The 18,960-nt window shown below is 28.3% G+C and overlaps 1 protein-coding gene across 1 annotated transcript; it reads left to right on the top strand.

Annotated features, from left to right (window-relative positions):
• The first annotated feature begins 292 nt into the window (after positions 1 to 292).
• Positions 293 to 18,772, top strand: LOC129972841 (macrophage migration inhibitory factor homolog). Its single transcript, XM_056087134.1, has 4 exons — positions 293 to 412; positions 5,318 to 5,428; positions 13,878 to 14,050; positions 18,538 to 18,772. Exons 2-4 carry the CDS (start codon positions 5,321 to 5,323, stop codon positions 18,608 to 18,610), a joined length of 354 nt encoding a protein of 117 aa, XP_055943109.1. The 5' UTR covers positions 293 to 412; positions 5,318 to 5,320; the 3' UTR covers positions 18,611 to 18,772.
• The last annotated feature ends 188 nt before the right edge of the window (positions 18,773 to 18,960 follow it).

Here is an 18,960-nt window from a genome sequence, read left to right as displayed (position 1 = left end):
AACGTTATTTCAATCACTTTTTTATTAAAAAAGTGTTATTAATTATTATTAATAATTTTATATTAATGATAATTAATATTTAAATTATTATTTTAGGTTTAGTGAGATTGACTTAATGTATTTATTTAAGTTAAATTTCATTTAAAACACTTTCTTTAGTTTATTTATTTAAATAAAGTACTTCCAAAAAAATTGAATTAAAAAAAATGTTTTTTTCTTTTCACAGTTTTTTTAGTTTTATGTTCAATCAATAGATGGCACCAGCAAAAGAATGCCTAAGGTGACATGATATGTAACTAACTAGCGGTATTTATTCAGAAAAAGGTGGCATCACATATTTCGATTAGCAAATTCGAAATTTCTAGTATTCGGAAGTTTGTCGTTTTCTAATCTCTTTAATTTGCCATTGTTTGTAAGTATTTCTTGATTGAAAATAGTATAATCAGTTAATAATTATAATATATATATATTCATTGCTCTGTTATCTTCTGATAACCTTTAACCCATAATTTAACTTCTGTATTATATTATTTTTTCTTAGTGTTTTATGAAACTAAATGCCGAGCTATCTCTTCCCAAATCTGTTTCATTTCAAAAAATTTTACGATTAATGTTACCATTACCAGCATTTCCCAACTGCGCGCTATGTTTGAACTTACAAATATCTAGCTTGGATTGCTTATTTCGTGTTGATTTGCAGCGTAACGATCAAGATATCAACTCGGGTAACGTTTAAAATCGTAGTGTTGTAAAATTGCTTTGATTAATTCTAGTATTTCAAAATGAGCTATAGAGTAGAACTTTCATGTCTGATCATATTTAATTCCCCCCCCCTTCTTTTTTTTTTTTTTTTTTTTTCGTCTGTGAAATTATTTACTGAAATACTTTGTGCAGTCGAACAATAGATTTTGAACTTTTTTGATATTTGAACTTTTTTTTATATTTTTTGTTTGTTTATGCCGTTTTCAAAAGAGAAAGTTCTGAAATTCGGTATATATGTCTAGAAAGATAATGTAATTTAACTATAATATTTGAACTAGATTATAATTGTACACTCATTGATTTCGGTAAAAAGCCCGAATTTTTTCCCCCCAATATTTTGATTTTATTCTAAAGTATTATGCATTTAAAGAAAGTATTAAATCTATAGTGAAAATCTATAATAATTTTAAAGCATAAAGAGTTATTTTAAAAATTGTGGGATAAAAGTGCATTATTATTGTTGCGAAATAACCTATAAATAAGTTTCAAAATGATGTAGTTTTATAAACTACAGTTTTAAATTACTGAACCAGTTTGTTTTTATACAAGTATTTTTTTAAACTTGAATTCAATGCTTTTAATATAAAAAAAATAGATGAATGAATTCTAAGCCAATGAACCAGATTGTCAAATTAGCATTCTTCTTTTCTGATATTGCGAGTTAGATGATGCATAGTTCTGAAGCAGAATTTCTACATGAAAGGCCTGTGGCATGTGAAAAATCAGCAGCTAGAAACTAAAAAAGTAAAATACAGTACGATTATACTTGCCTCTAATTTCATATCTGTGTATGCAATATTTTGTGTTTGATTGTGTAGAATAGTGGGAACAATTAAATAAGTGTTTTGGACCTTTTTTCATTGGCTGATTTCATTTAACATTAGGTACGGATCCACAATTTGGGTGTGAAAATCAATAAAAAAATACATTTTTTTTAATGTAATTATGTAAATTTTATATTATTATATTTGAATATGTGGACTAGACAGATCTTTCTTAAATGAGATTCATTCTCAATTTTGTTAGAACTACAGTTCTAAAAATATATATATATTTATGGCATCTGTCTAGCTCAAAGCATATTATTATTCTCTTTCTCACGAACTAACTGCCTAACAAACTTCCAATAGATAAATTATGTCTGAATATGGATAGTAGATAGATAATATATGAGGATGTACAAACATCCAGTAACTTTATATATATATGTAATGATATTTTAACTCTAATTTCAATTTAATTAATTTCCAAGATTTTATCTTAATTTAGCCCATAATAACTTCATTTTAAAATATTCTCTTATTTTGTGTTCCAATTCCACTTTTTCTACTGAATTCAAGAGAAGCTTTATAAAATTGCTGAATCGACTAAACGCCGATACATTCTCATGCTCCGCTTGAAGGGATAGGACACACTCTTTTTAAAAGATCCCTGTGTTTCCCTTACTTCTGATTGACATGTGTCAGAAATTCCTATCAGAATCTTAATAATATATTAGCACTGAAAAAAAAATATTTTCCTTGTCCATATCTCATAAGATGAGGGATAATTTATTTTGCTCTTCTTGCCAACTTCTGCTTTTGCAACGTGCTGTGGCGGATGTGCCTTGTCCACGCCTTCTTGTAAATAATGCGTGCTTCTCCTATCTATACTTTTATAAAGCTCAATGTGTGTGTGTTGGCACTCTACAGGCCTGATTGTTTGACCTACAGCTACCAAATTCGGTACATGATTACTTTGGAGGTTGAAAATGTGCACCTGGCGTCACTTTTTTTGAATTTTTAATTAGAATTTTAATTATTAATTAAAAACTAACTAGCCAAAAAAATCTTTTTATTTTCCCCTCCACCAAATGAGTATAGCTTCAGTTTTTTTTTTTTTTTTCCCCTTACGCTAATGCAGCTAGGTTTAAAAATTTTCGGCCGATTATTTCAAACGATTCTTTTATTTTCTTAATGTTTGATGCATTTAAAATTAAACATTGTTAATTATTCGACCTTTCAGATTCATTCTGAAGTACTTTTGCATTAAAATAAAACAGAATAAAGGAAATTAAAAATTTCTAATCTGCATAGCATTACCCCAACTGTCGTATAAATATTCACATATTTGCGTTACCAACCGTCATTGAAAATTCACGCATGGGCATTGTGTTCTGATTGTTGACGACTGTTATCAACGGAAGCAAACTTGATTTAAATTATTTTTAGGTGTATGCTTTTGTAATTAAATTGTATTTATGTTATTAATATAGATTTTTGTATATGCTTATAGTTTTAAGTACATCGTTTTTTAAGTAATTTTTTTAACCTGTTTTCGACCGATTATTTTAAACGATTCATTTTATTTTCTTAGTGTTTGATGCATTTAAAATTAAACATTGTTAATGAATCTGAGAATTTTATTGACAAATACTTGAGATATTACATAAATTCAGAAAGATATTATTCAGTGTCCATAAACTTTAAACGCTCAGTGACTCTGTTTTCAGTAATCATATTACAAAAAAATGCTTTTATAATACTATGAAGGCCTTTATAATACTATGAGTGAATTATATGACTATCAAAATGTGAAGTTTTAAAATATTTTGTTGAAGAAGCTGTTAAAGTAGAAATTGAATAAAATATTTAATTATTAAAATTTTGACGAATATTAAGATTTGCGAACTGGCTGGTCGCCAAAGGCGGCAGTATGAAATGAAACGACATCGCGAAATCAAAATCTCTTCATTGTCTTCGAATCTGCATTCCGCTTAACATAAAATAAGGCTTACATATTAAAGAGTCGACAAGGATAGTTTCCTGTGAAAAATTGTAATATGAACTAAAAGAATAAAAATTAAATCCACGGGAAAGGAAAATGAATCATGCAAATAGCTCTTCACCGATGCTCTTCGTTCCAGCCAGCCGTCTACAGTCAGTCTCCTGTGGCATAGCTTCGCTGTGTCTTTCCACGTCAACCGATGCAATATCCCCTGCATTCTGTGACCTCATCCAACATTCTGGCTTTGTTGTTCAATAGATACCTTTGTGTTTGTGCTCCATATCGTCATGTTCGTGCCCCTTATATCTTCAAGGTGTTGGAACTCCTTGTCATCATAAAAAAATTTCTGGCTCCTTACCTGTGCTGAATAATCCCGATCTCGACGTCATTTCCTTGCTAAATTATCATCTCAATATAAAAAGCTTTCCGTCACCTGCCATAGTCTCCAATTACAGTGCTCAAAATTCATTTTGTGATTAATTAAAAAGTGAATATTCTTCAAAAAGTGATTAGTGTTTTAAAAAAAAGCCTCTATCAACTGACTCAACAAATGAAATTCAAAATTTATATTCTATACTTTTGATTTAATTTTAAATTGCATCTTTCTATTATAATGTAATAATCTTTTTATAATATTATTCAAAATATGAGTTTTTAAATTTTTTCTAATCTATTATTTAAAAATTATGCATGCAGACCTTGTGAATGAAAAATTAACATATCAAGATTCTTATATACTTAATAATTAATGGCATGTGATCATTAGACTAAGGTAGTAAATACCTCAGTGGAAACTGTTACACCCCTGACAGTTATTAAGCTACCCTCTATTATCACTGTGTCCAAATACTTGTTTTTTACAAAATACAAATATTTTTTATATTACATTTTTTTTTTTTTCTAGTTCCCAAATATGACAAGAGCATTTTGAATCTTGTGTTTGTTACATTCATTCACAAGTGTTTTGTTTGATATTTTTGAATTTTGCAATTATTATTATCATTTTCAAATGATTTATTTGAAATATACGAATCTTACATTTATTTGCATTTCCAAAAGTTTCATATGAAACCATTCAATTTTACAAGTATTATTTTTGTATCAAAGTTTTTTTACCTGAAGTTTTAATTTTTATAAATTTTATATACCCTATCTGAAAATACAGGGTATATGAAATTGATAAATATTTACTGAATTCTCTCATTCCATTTTTTCTAATGGAAATCTTTTTTTTTTTATCGTAAAGAAAAATTGAGTGATAAGAACTGAATTTCCACTTTTCTTAGCATAGTCTTTTCTTTAAAATAAAAAAATGTATAATTTTTTTTCTTTTTATAATTTAATCAGTTTTAATATCTAAATTTCAAATTATTGTTCTGAACTTCAAAGCAAAAACCCTTTTGATGACAGCATGATCTATGTGGTGATAAGGTTTGAATTTTTTAAATTTTATTTTAATATTTCATTCTGTTTTATTTTTAGTCTGTTTTTGGTATACATTTCAATTTTTAGTTGAAATGCTCCTTGCTTAAAAAGATAAGCCTTAAATTTCACTTTAGAGAAGTCTGAATAACATCCAAAGTATACTCTTTAATTTATTTATTTTTTCCATGGAGCTATATTAGTTCAGCAGATTTCTATTAATGGGAAGTGATAGAATACTGTACCTAGTATCTTAATAATAATTACTAATCATTTCAAATTTTTTTTAAAAAAATCTAAAGTTTACATCAATTTTTCATTTTATAATTTAGTGTTTTATTTGTTTATTCTTTATTTATTTTTACAGAAAATGCCAACATTTATTCTGAATACTAATGTTTCCAAAGACAAAATTCCTGGAGATTTCTTAAAGAATACTGCAAAATTAGTTGCAGAAGTTCTCAAGAAACCGATTTCGGTCAGTTTTTATAATAGTTTAAAAATTATTTTGAATATAATTCAATGTGTGTGTTTGTGTGTGTGTGTGTGTGTGTGTGTGTACAAAGTACTTTTTTTTCCCCCTGAAAAGAAAAGGGGGGCAATTTTATCCTTTTAGTACCATACTGGATCTGATTATATAACTGGGTCATTTTCAAAATTCGGTGCCATTTGGAAATTGAAAAGAAAAAAATAACAAATTTTTTAATTAGTACTTTTTTTTAAATATTATTAAACAGACATTATTTCTGTATATTACTTGAATATTTTTGATACATTTTTTTCTTTTATATATTTTTAATTGATGTTTTTTGGTCAGATATGATGAAAATTGTCATGTCTGTTACCAGACATTTTTCTTGAAATTTTTGTATTTAAGTTCAGTGCACAGTAACGTAAAACTATATTTAATATAAGTATAGAGTCATTTTAACCATATAATAAAGACTTTCGAATAAAAAAATATTTCTTATGGTATTTTTATACTTTTGTTTGTCATGTCTGTTACTAACATAGAATTCTTATAAGGATTTTTTAAAATAAAACACTATAAAAAACAATGCAAAATGTCTGTCATTCTTATATATACTAGGCAGAGTCAATTAATATGTAACTCTAATTGTAGCAATATTATGTCAATTTAAACTTTTTAAGGAAAATTTTGAAATGGGAACAGACATGACACTGAGTAACAGACATGACATAAATTCAGGAGCCAAGTTTTGATGTAAAGCTTGAATTAAGCTAAAATATGTTTCTCTTTTAGTACATAACTTTTTACTATAAAATAAAAAAAAAATGTTTATATTATTTGAAATTCACATATACAAAATTGGAACATGTGTACACATTTTATTTTTTAGTATTTTCTTGAGTTACAGTGCTATTTATTCAACATCATATTTGGAGAGATCCACATCAAATATTGTAATTGGCGAAAAGAGCATCCAGTTAGATTCGGATTTGGAAGTTTCATTACAATATCCTCTGCTTCAATATTATATTCTTTATCATCTTCTCGAAAGAACTTTGCATGATTCCTGACTTTTTTTTTAAATACTTAACTGTAAAATTGTTGTCCTGGATGTCGATTATTTCTGAAACGAAATATTTTATCGATCGTTTACCCTCCAATTTTACAAGTACGAAGCTTCCTTCTTGAATATCTTGTTGAAAATTGTTGGATAAAGGAGAAGAAAAAGATCTACAATTATTTTCTGCGTTATTTATTGTCATGGCCGTGCTTTCTTGTTGATTTTCTTTTAATGCAAATACATTAACTGTAAAACAGTCGCAGACATTTTTCTGTCTGCAGAAACAGCTTAAATCCCTAAAAAAAACATTGAGTCGTTCCCAAAAGAAAAAATTAAAAAATTTGATGTACGCTCATCGTTCCTTTTAAAACAGGAATATCAGATGGAATTATTTTTTTAAACATTTCTACATCTGTTTCACAGATATAATGAAGCTGAATGTTTGTTTTATTTATTAAAACATTAAACAGAGTTTTTGCATCGGGTATATCTGTCCCCTGTGCAACTATTTTGTCAGCAGCTCTCTTAATGGCTCCCCCTATTCCATCAGCAGCACCCTTGCCGTGACCAGCCTCAAAAAAAGACCATGTCCCATACTTATAACCATTATTTGCTATATGCTCATTCAAAAGGAAGAAATTTTTCTTCTGCTGATATTGCGTGGTAGGGCCATCAGAAAAAAAAGTGGATAATTTCAACTTCGGGGGAAATTCTCTTAAGCTCGTTGAATATTGGCTGAAGGTGAGCCCAAATTGCTGCAGGACCTTGGTCATAACGTTCGGAAATTGTGCTGAACAAAATTGGTTCATGCTGGTTTCCTAGATATAAAACGCCAGTATGCAGAGTTGCCTGCTTTCTCGATCCTCCGAAATGAAATGCCTGCACTTCTGTAGCATGTTTGCACACGTAATTTTCAGAAAAATCAATGTGAACCATTGCTTTGTTCTGTTGTAAATTTTCTTTACAGTCTCTGTAAGCAGTATATTGTTGCCTTATATTAAAGACATGTTTTTTTAATTTCCACGTGTCAGAGTTAAATTTTGTTGTTAATTCTGAAATAGTAGTCTCCATTGTTTCTTTTGACATTATTCAAATAATTGTTGTTTTTTTTTTTTTTTTTTTTTTTATCCCCATCAATATTTTTTTCTTTCTTTTCAATTTTCTGAGACCAAATCTGCCATTTTACCTTCTCAACTAAATCATGGGTGTTTGTCTCTACCTCTCTCCCTTTACATGTCTCACAAATGTTATACATGCATGAATTGCTATTTTCATTGCACGGTGAATTTTTGACCAGCTCACTGAAATCTGCAGTATTGATAATTTTCAATCGATGTAGTGCTTGAGCTTTTAGGGATGCGTTTTCATGGATTATGCACAAGCATGTATTTTGTCCATCAACTGAAGGAGCAATCACATAAAATGGTCTAAATCTCGTAAATGTAGTGTAAGAAATTTTTACAAAATTATTCTCCTTTACAAATTTTTTGTGTAGATTTTTCATACTATCTAAAAGATATCGTTTTTGCATTTTTATCTTCTTATGTGTAATTGTTTCCTTTTTTCCTGCTGTTGCCTTACTTACATCATCTCTCAAAAAAATTTGGTAACTAACTGTCTCTTAATTTTGATGCTTTCTTTGTCTGATTTCCGTTTTTCATAAATTCTGGAACCAAAATAACTATTCTGGCCTGCTCTTAATATCCTGTACTTTTTTAGTGATGAATAGAGCATTAAATTTTGTAAATATCGTTTTTCGTGATTTGTCGATTTTGCATATTTGTTTTTTAGGCAAGAACTAAAAGCATTAAACAAAGTAACCTGCCGAACAACCTTAGCTTTACTGGGAGTTAACTGTACATTAAAACTTTCCTTTAAAGAACGTTTGGCTTTTGATCTTGGGCTGTTACTACTAGAATTTTCTTCAACCTTTAATTTAGCTCTGCTACATCTTTTTCTATACATATCAGTCTTAATCTTCAATTTTTTTTATTTCATTTCTCAACTTTAAGTTTTCTCTAACAACTTTAGATCTATTTTGCAGAACTCGTTTTCTTCCTGATTTCTTGGCAGAAGTTCCTGAATTTACATCAGATGTTGTGCACGGTGTTTCGGATGCTGCAATTTTCCTTGCTTTATTTTGACGGCATTTCCTTTGTGCAGTTCTCCAGTATTTCCTTTGAGCACGAGCAGATATTTCCTTTATTGGAAGCCTTTTTCTCCCCCTGAAAAAAAAAAAAATAAAAGAAGAAGAAGAAGAAGTAATAAATCACTTGGGAAATAATTTTTTCTATCTTATAAAAATGTTTCCGACAACAAGCATAAACAAATGTTATAAAAATTATCATTACTATACACAAGCATAAAAATTATTACATTTTTATAAATTGTTTTAAAAAAAAGCCTATTAAAATAAAATTTAATTTCAAAAAATATACAATGACTAATTACAAAAAAAAAGCTTTATTACCTTTCACGGTCTTTCCTTTTATTTTCCTCTTCTTTTTCAGCATTTAATCAACGACGCTCTCTGTAGAGTTTTTGTTTTTCAGCTGGTGTCAGCACCATGATCTTAGAAAATAAAATAATAATTATTATTTAATTATTTTAAATACATTATTTATAGCAATCTTCAGTAATAATCTGAATAATTCATTAACTAATTTTTAAGAGGAAAATTTATATTTTAATTAAATATGTTGATTTTTATATTTTAAAATAATTATTTCATGATATACAAATATTCTGATGATGTTTTAAGAGGTTCAAAAGAATGAATTGAAACCTGCATAATTCAGAATTATTTTTAATTCTTAGTCCAAAACTGTGCAGATTTATGGATTGTATCAATATAGTATATGTTTAATAAAGCAAATGATTTGATAACATTGCAAACATTAATCAATTCGGTAAATACAATGTGATAATAAAAAACAAAGAAGATAAGAGAAAAAAATGAAAACTGTAACAAATATGCACTTTTAAAAAGTAAGAACTTACATTTATTCCCTTCCCCCCACCCTTAAAAAATTTTTCCTAAAATATAAACTAAAATTTAAAGAAAACAAACCCAAAAATTGAACCATATTTCAAATCTTGAAACATGTCAAGTCTGTTACCAAGATTGTCATGTCTGTTACTATATAGAGTAACAGACATGACATTTCAAAGTACAAAAATTAAGGAAACTAAATAATTCCATAAAAACATGAAAATACATTTTAATTAAAAGTAAAAATCTAAATTAACCAATTGAATAAATAAATATATTTTATACAAAATATTAAGGTAACAGACATGACATGCAATAAAAACGTACCACAAAAAGGCTTCAGCTTCTTCAATCAAACATTCAAGATGGCTGCTTGCATTTCTTTCTTAGAACATGTTTCACTGGTATACAAGTGTTGCCATTTCAAAATTTCAATCTTGTTGCTTAAAATGTTAAAAATATTGTATGGTAACAGACATGACTTAATGCCTGGACAGCTGTATTTAATTGGTAAAAATCATCTATTCTTCTTAAAAGGTTATTAAAACCTTCTTTATAACATAATTAAAAGTATATTTCACAATAAAAAAATATGTCGGAATAAAAATTTTAATTTTTAGAAAGTAATGCAGCAAAAAACATTTTGAGTTTTATGATTTGTACAGCTGAATTTTTGTTTCCTCTCAACTTCTTTATTAGAAAAAAAAAAATCAGATGAATTATTTTAATTTTATTGTTTCTCCACTGGAAATTGCCTGCTAAAAAACATGGTAAAAAGAAAAATCATTTAAACTTTATAACATCTTGTAAAAAAAATGTGTTTCACATGGACAACACATGACACCGAATTTTGAAAATGACCCAACATTATATCTTTAAGGTATCTGTTCTTTTATCTCTCAACAGATGAATTCAAAAGTCTGCAGAGAAAGGTTTTGAATGAATTTGGGGAAATACTAATAATACAAGAAAAGTATTGTTCATATATGAAAACAAGTACTTTGTCTGCCATTAAAAAAAAAAAGTTTATTTCAACTTGAAAGAAGTAAAAATAACATTCTTGTCATTCCAGCTCCACAGTTTCTTCTGCTATATACAAAAGTTTACATTCTTAAATAGAACTCAATGAAAATGATGCATCTATTTTAATGAATTGAACGAACAGTTTTTAAGCCATGAAAAAGTTTAAAAGACAGCATGAACCAAGAAAATTGGAAAAATATAGAGAATTTAAAAATTCTCCATAAAACAAATTAAATGCAGGGAATTTTGAAATTTTCCTTAGAAAAATGTAAATGTATGAGGTACTTTAAATTTATTTCACCTAAAATTTGCCGATCATTTGAATCCTTTGTGTCGCAAAATTCCACTACTTGCTTCTCAAACTATTAGCACTCCAGCTGCTTGTCCAGTGATTTCTGCAGGTTGGAAATCAGTCCATTTTCTTTACACCCCCTTTGTTTCTCAATTTAGAGTGTTTATTTTTATAATTATAGATTTTTGTTATATCATGTTATTATTTTATAACATGTAATATCAGTTCACTCTGAAAAATATTTGAACTTATTTGCAAACATCACATCTAAATAGTGATTTTTAAAAATTATGCAGTCAGTGGGTTAAATTTGATTATAAATAAGCCTGTTTTTTAAAGATTCACTACAGACAGTACTAGTGGTGCTATTGAAATTGAAATATAAAGGTGGGGAGTGAAACTTACAAGATTGGAGGAATGAATTTGATGTTAAATCTCTCTATATATAAATATAATATTTAACATTTTTATGAAATTTGTTTTATTTATTTTGAAACTTAGTGAATTTATGCATATGTAAAGAAGTTATTATTAAAAAATATTTATGGTCAAATATTATCCAAATCTATGATATCTATATACTTATAATAAAGCTCAATGTGTGTGTGTGTGTGTTGGCGCTCTACAGGCCAGACTGTTTGACATACAGCTACCAAATTTGGCACGTGTATACATTGGAGGTTGGGAATGTGCACCTGGGGTTCCTTTTGTCGAATTTTTAATTATTAATTAAAAACTAACTTTCCCGCCAAAAAAATCTTCCATTTTCCCCACCGCCAACTTTTCCGCCAAAAAAAATCTTCCATTATCCCCAGCGCCAAACGAGAAAGGCTTCAGTTTTTTTTTTTCTCCCAACAGTAATGAGGCTAGGGTTAAAATTTTTCGACTGATTATTTCAAACGATTCTGTTTATGTTCTTAGTGTTTGATGCATTTAAAATTAAATATTGTTCATTAATCTATCTTTCAGATTCATTCTGAAGTACTTTTGAATTAAAATAAAACAGAATAAAGGAAATTAAAAATTTCTAATCCGCATAGCGTTACCCCAACTGGCGTAGAAAAAATCACGTATTTGCGTTACGTAACCGGCGAAGAAAATTCACGCATGCGCATTCTGTTCTGATTGTTGTCATGACAACGTTATCAATGGATGATTTAAATTATTTTTGGGTTAGTTGCATGCTTTTGTAAGTAAATTGTATTTATGTTAGTTCTATATTTTTTGTATATGCTTATAGTTTTAAGTACATCGTTTTTTAAGTAATTTTTTTAAAACCTGTTTTCAACCGTTTATTTTAAACGATTCGTTTTATTTTCTTAGTGTTTGATGCATTTAAATTTAAACATTGTTAATGAATCGATCTGCTCATAATGAATCTAAGAAAATTTTGTTGGCCAACTCTTGAGATATTACATAAATTAAAAAAGATATTCTTTAGTGCCCGTAAAGTTTAAACGCTGAGTGACTCTATTTTCAGTAATCAGATTATAAAAAAATGCTTTGTTTCAGTAAAATATATTATTATATTAATTGAAGATTAATTCTTACCACTTTAATTTAAAGCATAAATTCTACGGGTGCTAACAGAAAATGAGAGAGAGATACATATTACGTTATGGCTGAAGGCCTTTATAATATTATGAATGAATTATATGATAATCAAAATTTGAAGTTTTAAAATATTTTGATGAAGAAGCTATTAAAGTAGAAATTGCATAAAATATTTAATTATTAAAATTTTAACGAACATTAAGATTGGCAAACCGGCTGGTCGCCAAAGGCGGCTAGTATTATATAAAACAAACTGCCTTATTTTTCCTATAAGATAAAAAAATCATTTTCAAATGATCGTGAAAAATGCTTCATACTTATTCTTAAGATATCAGGTTAAACTTCTTCCCATGCTTATTTCTTTGTTTCCCAGCAGTATGGAGAAATTTCAATAATGTCTCGATATTTCAACGTGCAGATGCATTATTTTTCCAAAATCTGTGGAAATAAGCCACAAATTTTCCCATTTTTGGCATATTCTTAAAGTAGGATGTTTCAAATTTCAAAAGCATTCATTTCGCCACCCTGATTATATTTATAAAATGGGCAATTTAAAACCTGATGAGTATTCTCGTACAACGCTTAAGGTTACTTAATTAAACGCATGAATGCAAAATAGAAGGATTTGAGGTGTAAAAAATTTCAGATCCTGAAAGAAATGAGGTTTATCTACGAAAATTATCTATTACTACTAATGTCTACAAATATTCGTTGAAAATAAAAGAGAATCCTTCACTTTAAATAGTGAAAAAACTATTTTATGAGAAGTATTTTTATTTATACTAATTGTTTCTTTCTCAAAGAGAATATGTCATCTGAATACTACTTTATTTTTATATTTATGTAGCTCAAATGGATGCATCCATTTGAGCTACGCCTCCAGTTTTGAAAGAATAATTTCATAACACCAAAATGCTGCAGGGAAATTGGCACCTTAAAATGCACTGATAGTGATTATATTGGCTACCCATAGTTTTGGGAAAAATAATGAACAGCCATTTTGCTCAACATGTCCCTATCTTCAAAGAAACCGAAGCTGCAGTTTTGACTTTCACTGCTTATAAGTCGTCAAGTATTTCACCCCAGTAATCACCTCTGCTGTATTTTGCCATTATCGACTTATCTAATTTAAATCAGAAATTTAAAAAAAAAAAAAAAAAAAAAAAAACTTTTACCTGAAAAAAACCGTCACAGTATTAAAGAACTGCCTTCAATTTGGGATTATTTAGGGATTATTTAGCCCTTAATGCTCCTAATTTTGGTGAATAATATATTTAAATAGTAAATGAAAATTAAATCAAATAAATAATAAAATTTCTTTTGAAAATTTGTTTTATATTTAACAGATAATACATATAAATATATAACATAAAATTTGTTATATATTTATTTTGTACATATATTTAACAATTGAGCATCAATTAAAAATGGAATGAGAAAAAAAGTGTAAGTAATAATTACTGATTAATTTTAGATTTCATGTTTCAGTACTTAATGGGAATATTGTAAATTAGAATATTCTTTTCTTTTTTAGTATGTTGTTGTTCATGTTAATCCTGACCAGATGATATCTTGGGGTGGAACCTCAGATCCTTGTGCAAATGCAACATTGGGAAGTATTGGAAGTTTGGGTACATCTGAAAATGTGAAAATATCAAAAGCTCTGTTTGAACATGTAAAGGATAACCTTGGCATAAAAGCAGATAGGTAATTGTTTTTTATTTATTTTCTTTGGTAAGATTTCTTTTCTTTTATGTAAAGACTATTATAATTATACTGTTATTTTCCTATTTGGTTTTTTTAAAAACTTTCTTTGATTTAGAAGAACATAACTCTGAGAAATTGTATACATCTATTTTATTTATTTATTCAAAATCTAGTTGAAAAAAGAAAGTACTTAATTCTTTAGAAAAATAGAGAGGGAGAGGGAGAGAGAGAGAGAGAGATTTACAAATAATGAAATTCCAAACTTCAAAATAATAATCCTATAAGTTCTTTACAGGATTCTTCTTCTTTTTCAATGACTTCGACTTTCCCTGACACTGGTAGCTATAATTATTACACAAATGCACTTCAAAATTATAATCTTTCAATGGGAAAAAGAAAAACTAGATTTGCACTAGATTTGCAAACTGCAACAGATACCTCATATAACAGGCCATTAACACTTTGCGAACTTAAAACTTCGATCAACAGTGTACACAGATCTTCTTCTGAACCAGATAATATAAGATATGATATGCTTAAATATCTTTTTGAAACCTATCTAAAAGGCTGATTCTTTTTGCATAACAGAATTTGGCAAGAACAATATTTTCCGACTTCCTGGCAAGAAGCAATGGTAATACCTCTTCTGGAAGCTGGTAAAAATCCTTTGAACTGGCCAATTGCTCTGAGTGGCTGTTTATGCAAGCTGCTCGAAAAAATTGTTAATGGCAGACTTGTATTCTGTTTGGAACAAAATAAAATTTTAAACATTTATTATAGTGGTTTCAGGCAAGAGCAATCAATTCTGGACAATTTATTGACTTTAGAAACTGATGTTGAAATACTTTTCTCTATAAAAACCATATATATATTTTTTTTTCCATTGCAAAAATTTATGACACAATTTGGTGCTTTGGTATCATGAAAGACAATTGTAATTTAAGAGGAAATTTGCTGATCTTTATCCAAAACATTTTGAAACTAAGGCTTTTCAGAATTCAGTTGGGTTTAGAATTTTCAGATGTTTTTGTACAAGAAAGAGTCCCTTAGGGAAGTGTCTTGATTGTGACTCTCTTTGTTTTAAAAATTAATATTATTTTGGATCATTTACCTTGTATGTACAAGGCCATTTATATATAGACAATCTTTGCATATCTTCTTCTGGAGATAGTATGGCTTTTATTGAAAGTCAGCTTCAAATGGCAATAATTCAACTTTCAGTTTGGTATGATAAGAATGGATTTTTATTTTCATATGAAAAGATAAATTGCATACATTTCAGTAGCAAATGCAGCCTCCATTCTGAACTGGCAATTCACATAAAAGATCAATCTGTTAAAGTACTTGGTAAAGTTAAATTTTGGGGCTTTATTTTTGATTATGTTTGCCTCTCATGTAACTTATTTAAGAAAAGAAAAAAGAAAAAAAACTTTAACACCTCTTGGGATGCTAATTGTTTACTTTAACTTCGCATCTACAGAGCAATAATTTTATTGAAACTGACTATGGATACTATGTCTGTAGTTCTGCAAGATGCAGTATTCTTCAGAAATTGGTTACTGTCCATTATGTTGCTCTTCGATAGTGTTCTGGGGTGTTTAGAGCTTCACCTGTACAAAGTTTGTAAATAAAATGCAATAAGCCTTCTCCTGACAACATCAGGAGGCAGATACTGTATATCCATTATTATTTAAAAATTTTATCAAATCCTGGTCATCTTTGTATAATTTTAATTAAAGCTAGTTTTGACAACACCTTCAGGTTGCTTGACCATCATTTATACCATCATTCTTTGAGAGAATGACTTGTTTAATTTCGGAACTGCATCTACAGAAGGGACAAGTAGCTCCTCAGCAGTAATTTCTCTTGCCATCATGAAAATCTCATGATATCTAATACATGAATCCCTTTCAACATTTCGATAAACAAAGCACTGCAGATATCATTTATCGGCTAATCTTTGCTGATCATTGTCAAAAATATCATAAATTCAAACAGATTTTTACAGATAATTCTAGAGGTTTCATCATACTTGCACTTGTATCATTTCAAATTTCACAATAGCTTATAGAATTCATTATTTTTGTTCCGTTTTCACATCAGAAGTTACTGTTCTGCAGGTAACTACATAATGTATATAGATTCCCTGGGCACTCTGTTATCTCTATCACCTTTACATACACCTGTGCTTTTTAATATTTTATACTTGTATGACAAACTTATTTAGAAGGCCTTCCAAATTATTTTATGTTTGATCCCTGCAAATGTGGGAATTTCGTGAAATGAAAAAGCTGACTTGGAAACTTAGTCAGATATTACTTTCCTGCCCACACGGATCCCTCTTCCAGATTACAAGAATATATGTCGCACATTCCCAAAGGCAAACTAATTGGGACACACAGTTTTGTAATAAACTCCATACAATTAAGCCTACAGTCAATCTCTGGCCCACTTTACACAGCAGAAAACTGAACACCATTTTAACTAGGTTGAAAATTGGTCACACTTGATTCACCCATCAGCATTTGTTGATAAAGGAACCATCACCATTTTGTTCAATTTGTAACAGTCCTATATCTGTATACACATTCTTGTAGAATGTCCATGATTTTCTTCACATTGTCTTACATTTTGTCAGAAATCTTACTCCGATTCCAAAATTCGTCTTGTTGGCCTTTTTAGTTTTTAAAAAATATTGGTTTTTATAAATATTAGCTGTGCTTTTTGATACTGTTCCATACATCATTGCTGCACTTTTTCATAACTAGCATTTTTACACTTGTAAACATTCTATGTTTTGATTTTATTATATATTGATACAAATATTTTAATTCCATGAGTGTGACGCAGCTTAGCCAAAGTTGGCTTTTGTGCCATAAAGCACAAACTCTAAAATCAGCAATTTGTAACTGAAAAATTTATCTTAATTTAGCAATATCGTCTGTTCTGTAACATAAAGCTCAAATTAATCTTCACCATGTCAGAGCGCTGTGGTTATTCTAAGTTTAAATATCATAAAAATGTGGCTGTAAGTATGTTGGGTGATACATTTTCCATATGATAAATATACTGAATTTTGCTGTTAGCGGTTAGTACTACATAAAGTATATTAAAATGCAGTTAAAGTATTTTTAATTTTGCAACACAAACTTATCAAGACATTCAAATGGCTTGAGATTTAAAAAAAAAAATCATTTAGCCATATTTTTACAGAGAGAAACTTATTCCTTTATTGAACTATAATATTATTACATAATGATTAGTTTTTTAATTCCAGAACTCCAATCACATTGAAACATTCATGACACAATATTCATTTGAAATGATACACATCTACATGTAACTAACTAATTTGACATTTGCTACAACATACTTTCATAATGACTGCTGTTGATCAGCTATTGTTTCGTAATTTCTGGGTCCTTGGACCAACTTGATCTCATACCCTGAGAATTCTTAAGACAAGTTTATTATAAATACCCTGTTTCTCTTCTTTTTTTATTGCTTGTTAATTTTTTGTGAATTTGTATTTAATTATTTCATTTAATAAACGATGATCATCTGAAATACTTGTTATTCAATTTTCATGTAATTTGGATATGTTGAATGTTTTCTATAATCCTGTAACTTAACAAGGTTTAATTTTAACAACCCTGTATATGATGAAAATCTAATCATTGTAATTGATAATAAAAATGGTGTATAATTGTTTGTTTAAAAAACTTTAATAAAATGTAATATTTTTAAGGATATTATAATTTTATTGCAAATCTTCAAATTAGGCAACTTACCCCTCTCCCTTTTCTCTTTTAGTAAAGAAATATTGTCAAAAACTTTTTTCTTTAAAATCAAGCATATAAGAGCATAATTAAAGGGTTAATCAGTTTGTATTCTGAAATGATTTTTATTGATTACCATTGAAGAATTTTTCAGGAGCTTTTGCTACTAAAATGTTTTGAGTTATGTGAAATCTAATAAAAAAAGTTTTATATGATAGTTGTTTATGCTTTAAAATTCCTGATATTTTAATAATGCAAGGCAAAGTATTATTATGTGTAGCTCTTCTCTCAGTTGTCATGCCTAACACTAAATGGGATAGATGTGGTAATAAAATGTTTATGGATGGGAAATAAGTAACTAATTGCATATTTAACTTATGATATGGTTACAGGAATTGGCAGAAACTATTTTAGATAAAACAGTAGAATTATAGTAGAGTAGATGTTAAGAAACTAAATTTTTCTCACATTGGCTTTACTATTTAGAAAATTTTATGATTAGATTGAGATGAAAATCTTTTACTTTGATGAAATTTTAGATTTTTGAATTATTTTCATCTTGTATATATTTCAAAACTTTGTATTAATTTATTACATCAGCTTAGTTTTATATCTACCACATTAAAAAAATTTTTTAGGAAGTTAATTTTGAATTCTTAACATCAAAACAATTAAGAATTTTGTTTAACAATTTTTCACTATTTTCAGAATGTACATCACCTATGTAGACTTGGAACGAGCTAATGTTGGTTACATGGGAACAACATTTGCTGATATGTAACTCATTTTGTGTATTATTTTAAAACTTATTTCTATATATTGCTTTAATCATATGATTTGGAATAAGTAATGCATTAGATATTTCAGAATTCTGATTTGGTGTATTGAAATAATCATCTGGGTTTATCACTTATTTTCATATAAATAAAACAGTTTAATTTGATTTTTTGTTGTTGTTGTTGTTCATTTTTCATTTGATAAAAGTAATTATTTGATAAACTAAGCATGAATCACTTTATAATTCAGCCCTGATATGATTTTTGAGGTGCAGTCCAAACCTGTCCATTTCATTCTCATCATGTGTTTTCCTTATAACATTGAAGAATGTGAAAATATAAAGTGTGATTGTTG

The sequence above is a fragment of the Argiope bruennichi genome, chromosome 6 (assembly GCF_947563725.1).
Source record: "Argiope bruennichi chromosome 6, qqArgBrue1.1, whole genome shotgun sequence".
Classification (NCBI taxonomy): domain Eukaryota; kingdom Metazoa; phylum Arthropoda; class Arachnida; order Araneae; family Araneidae; genus Argiope; species Argiope bruennichi.
The sequence above is the reverse complement of the archived record's forward strand: the minus strand, read 5'-3'. Positions and strand labels throughout refer to the sequence as shown.

Coding starts and splice junctions, on each gene's coding strand:
- LOC129972841 (XM_056087134.1), top strand. CDS start 5,321: ATGCCAACATTTATTCTGAATACTAATGTTTCCAAAGACAAAATTCCT. Junction 5,429..13,877: donor TTCTCAAGAAACCGATTTCG/GTCAGTTTTTAT, acceptor TTTCTTTTTTAG/TATGTTGTTGTTCATGTTAA. Junction 14,051..18,537: donor CTTGGCATAAAAGCAGATAG/GTAATTGTTTTT, acceptor CACTATTTTCAG/AATGTACATCACCTATGTAG.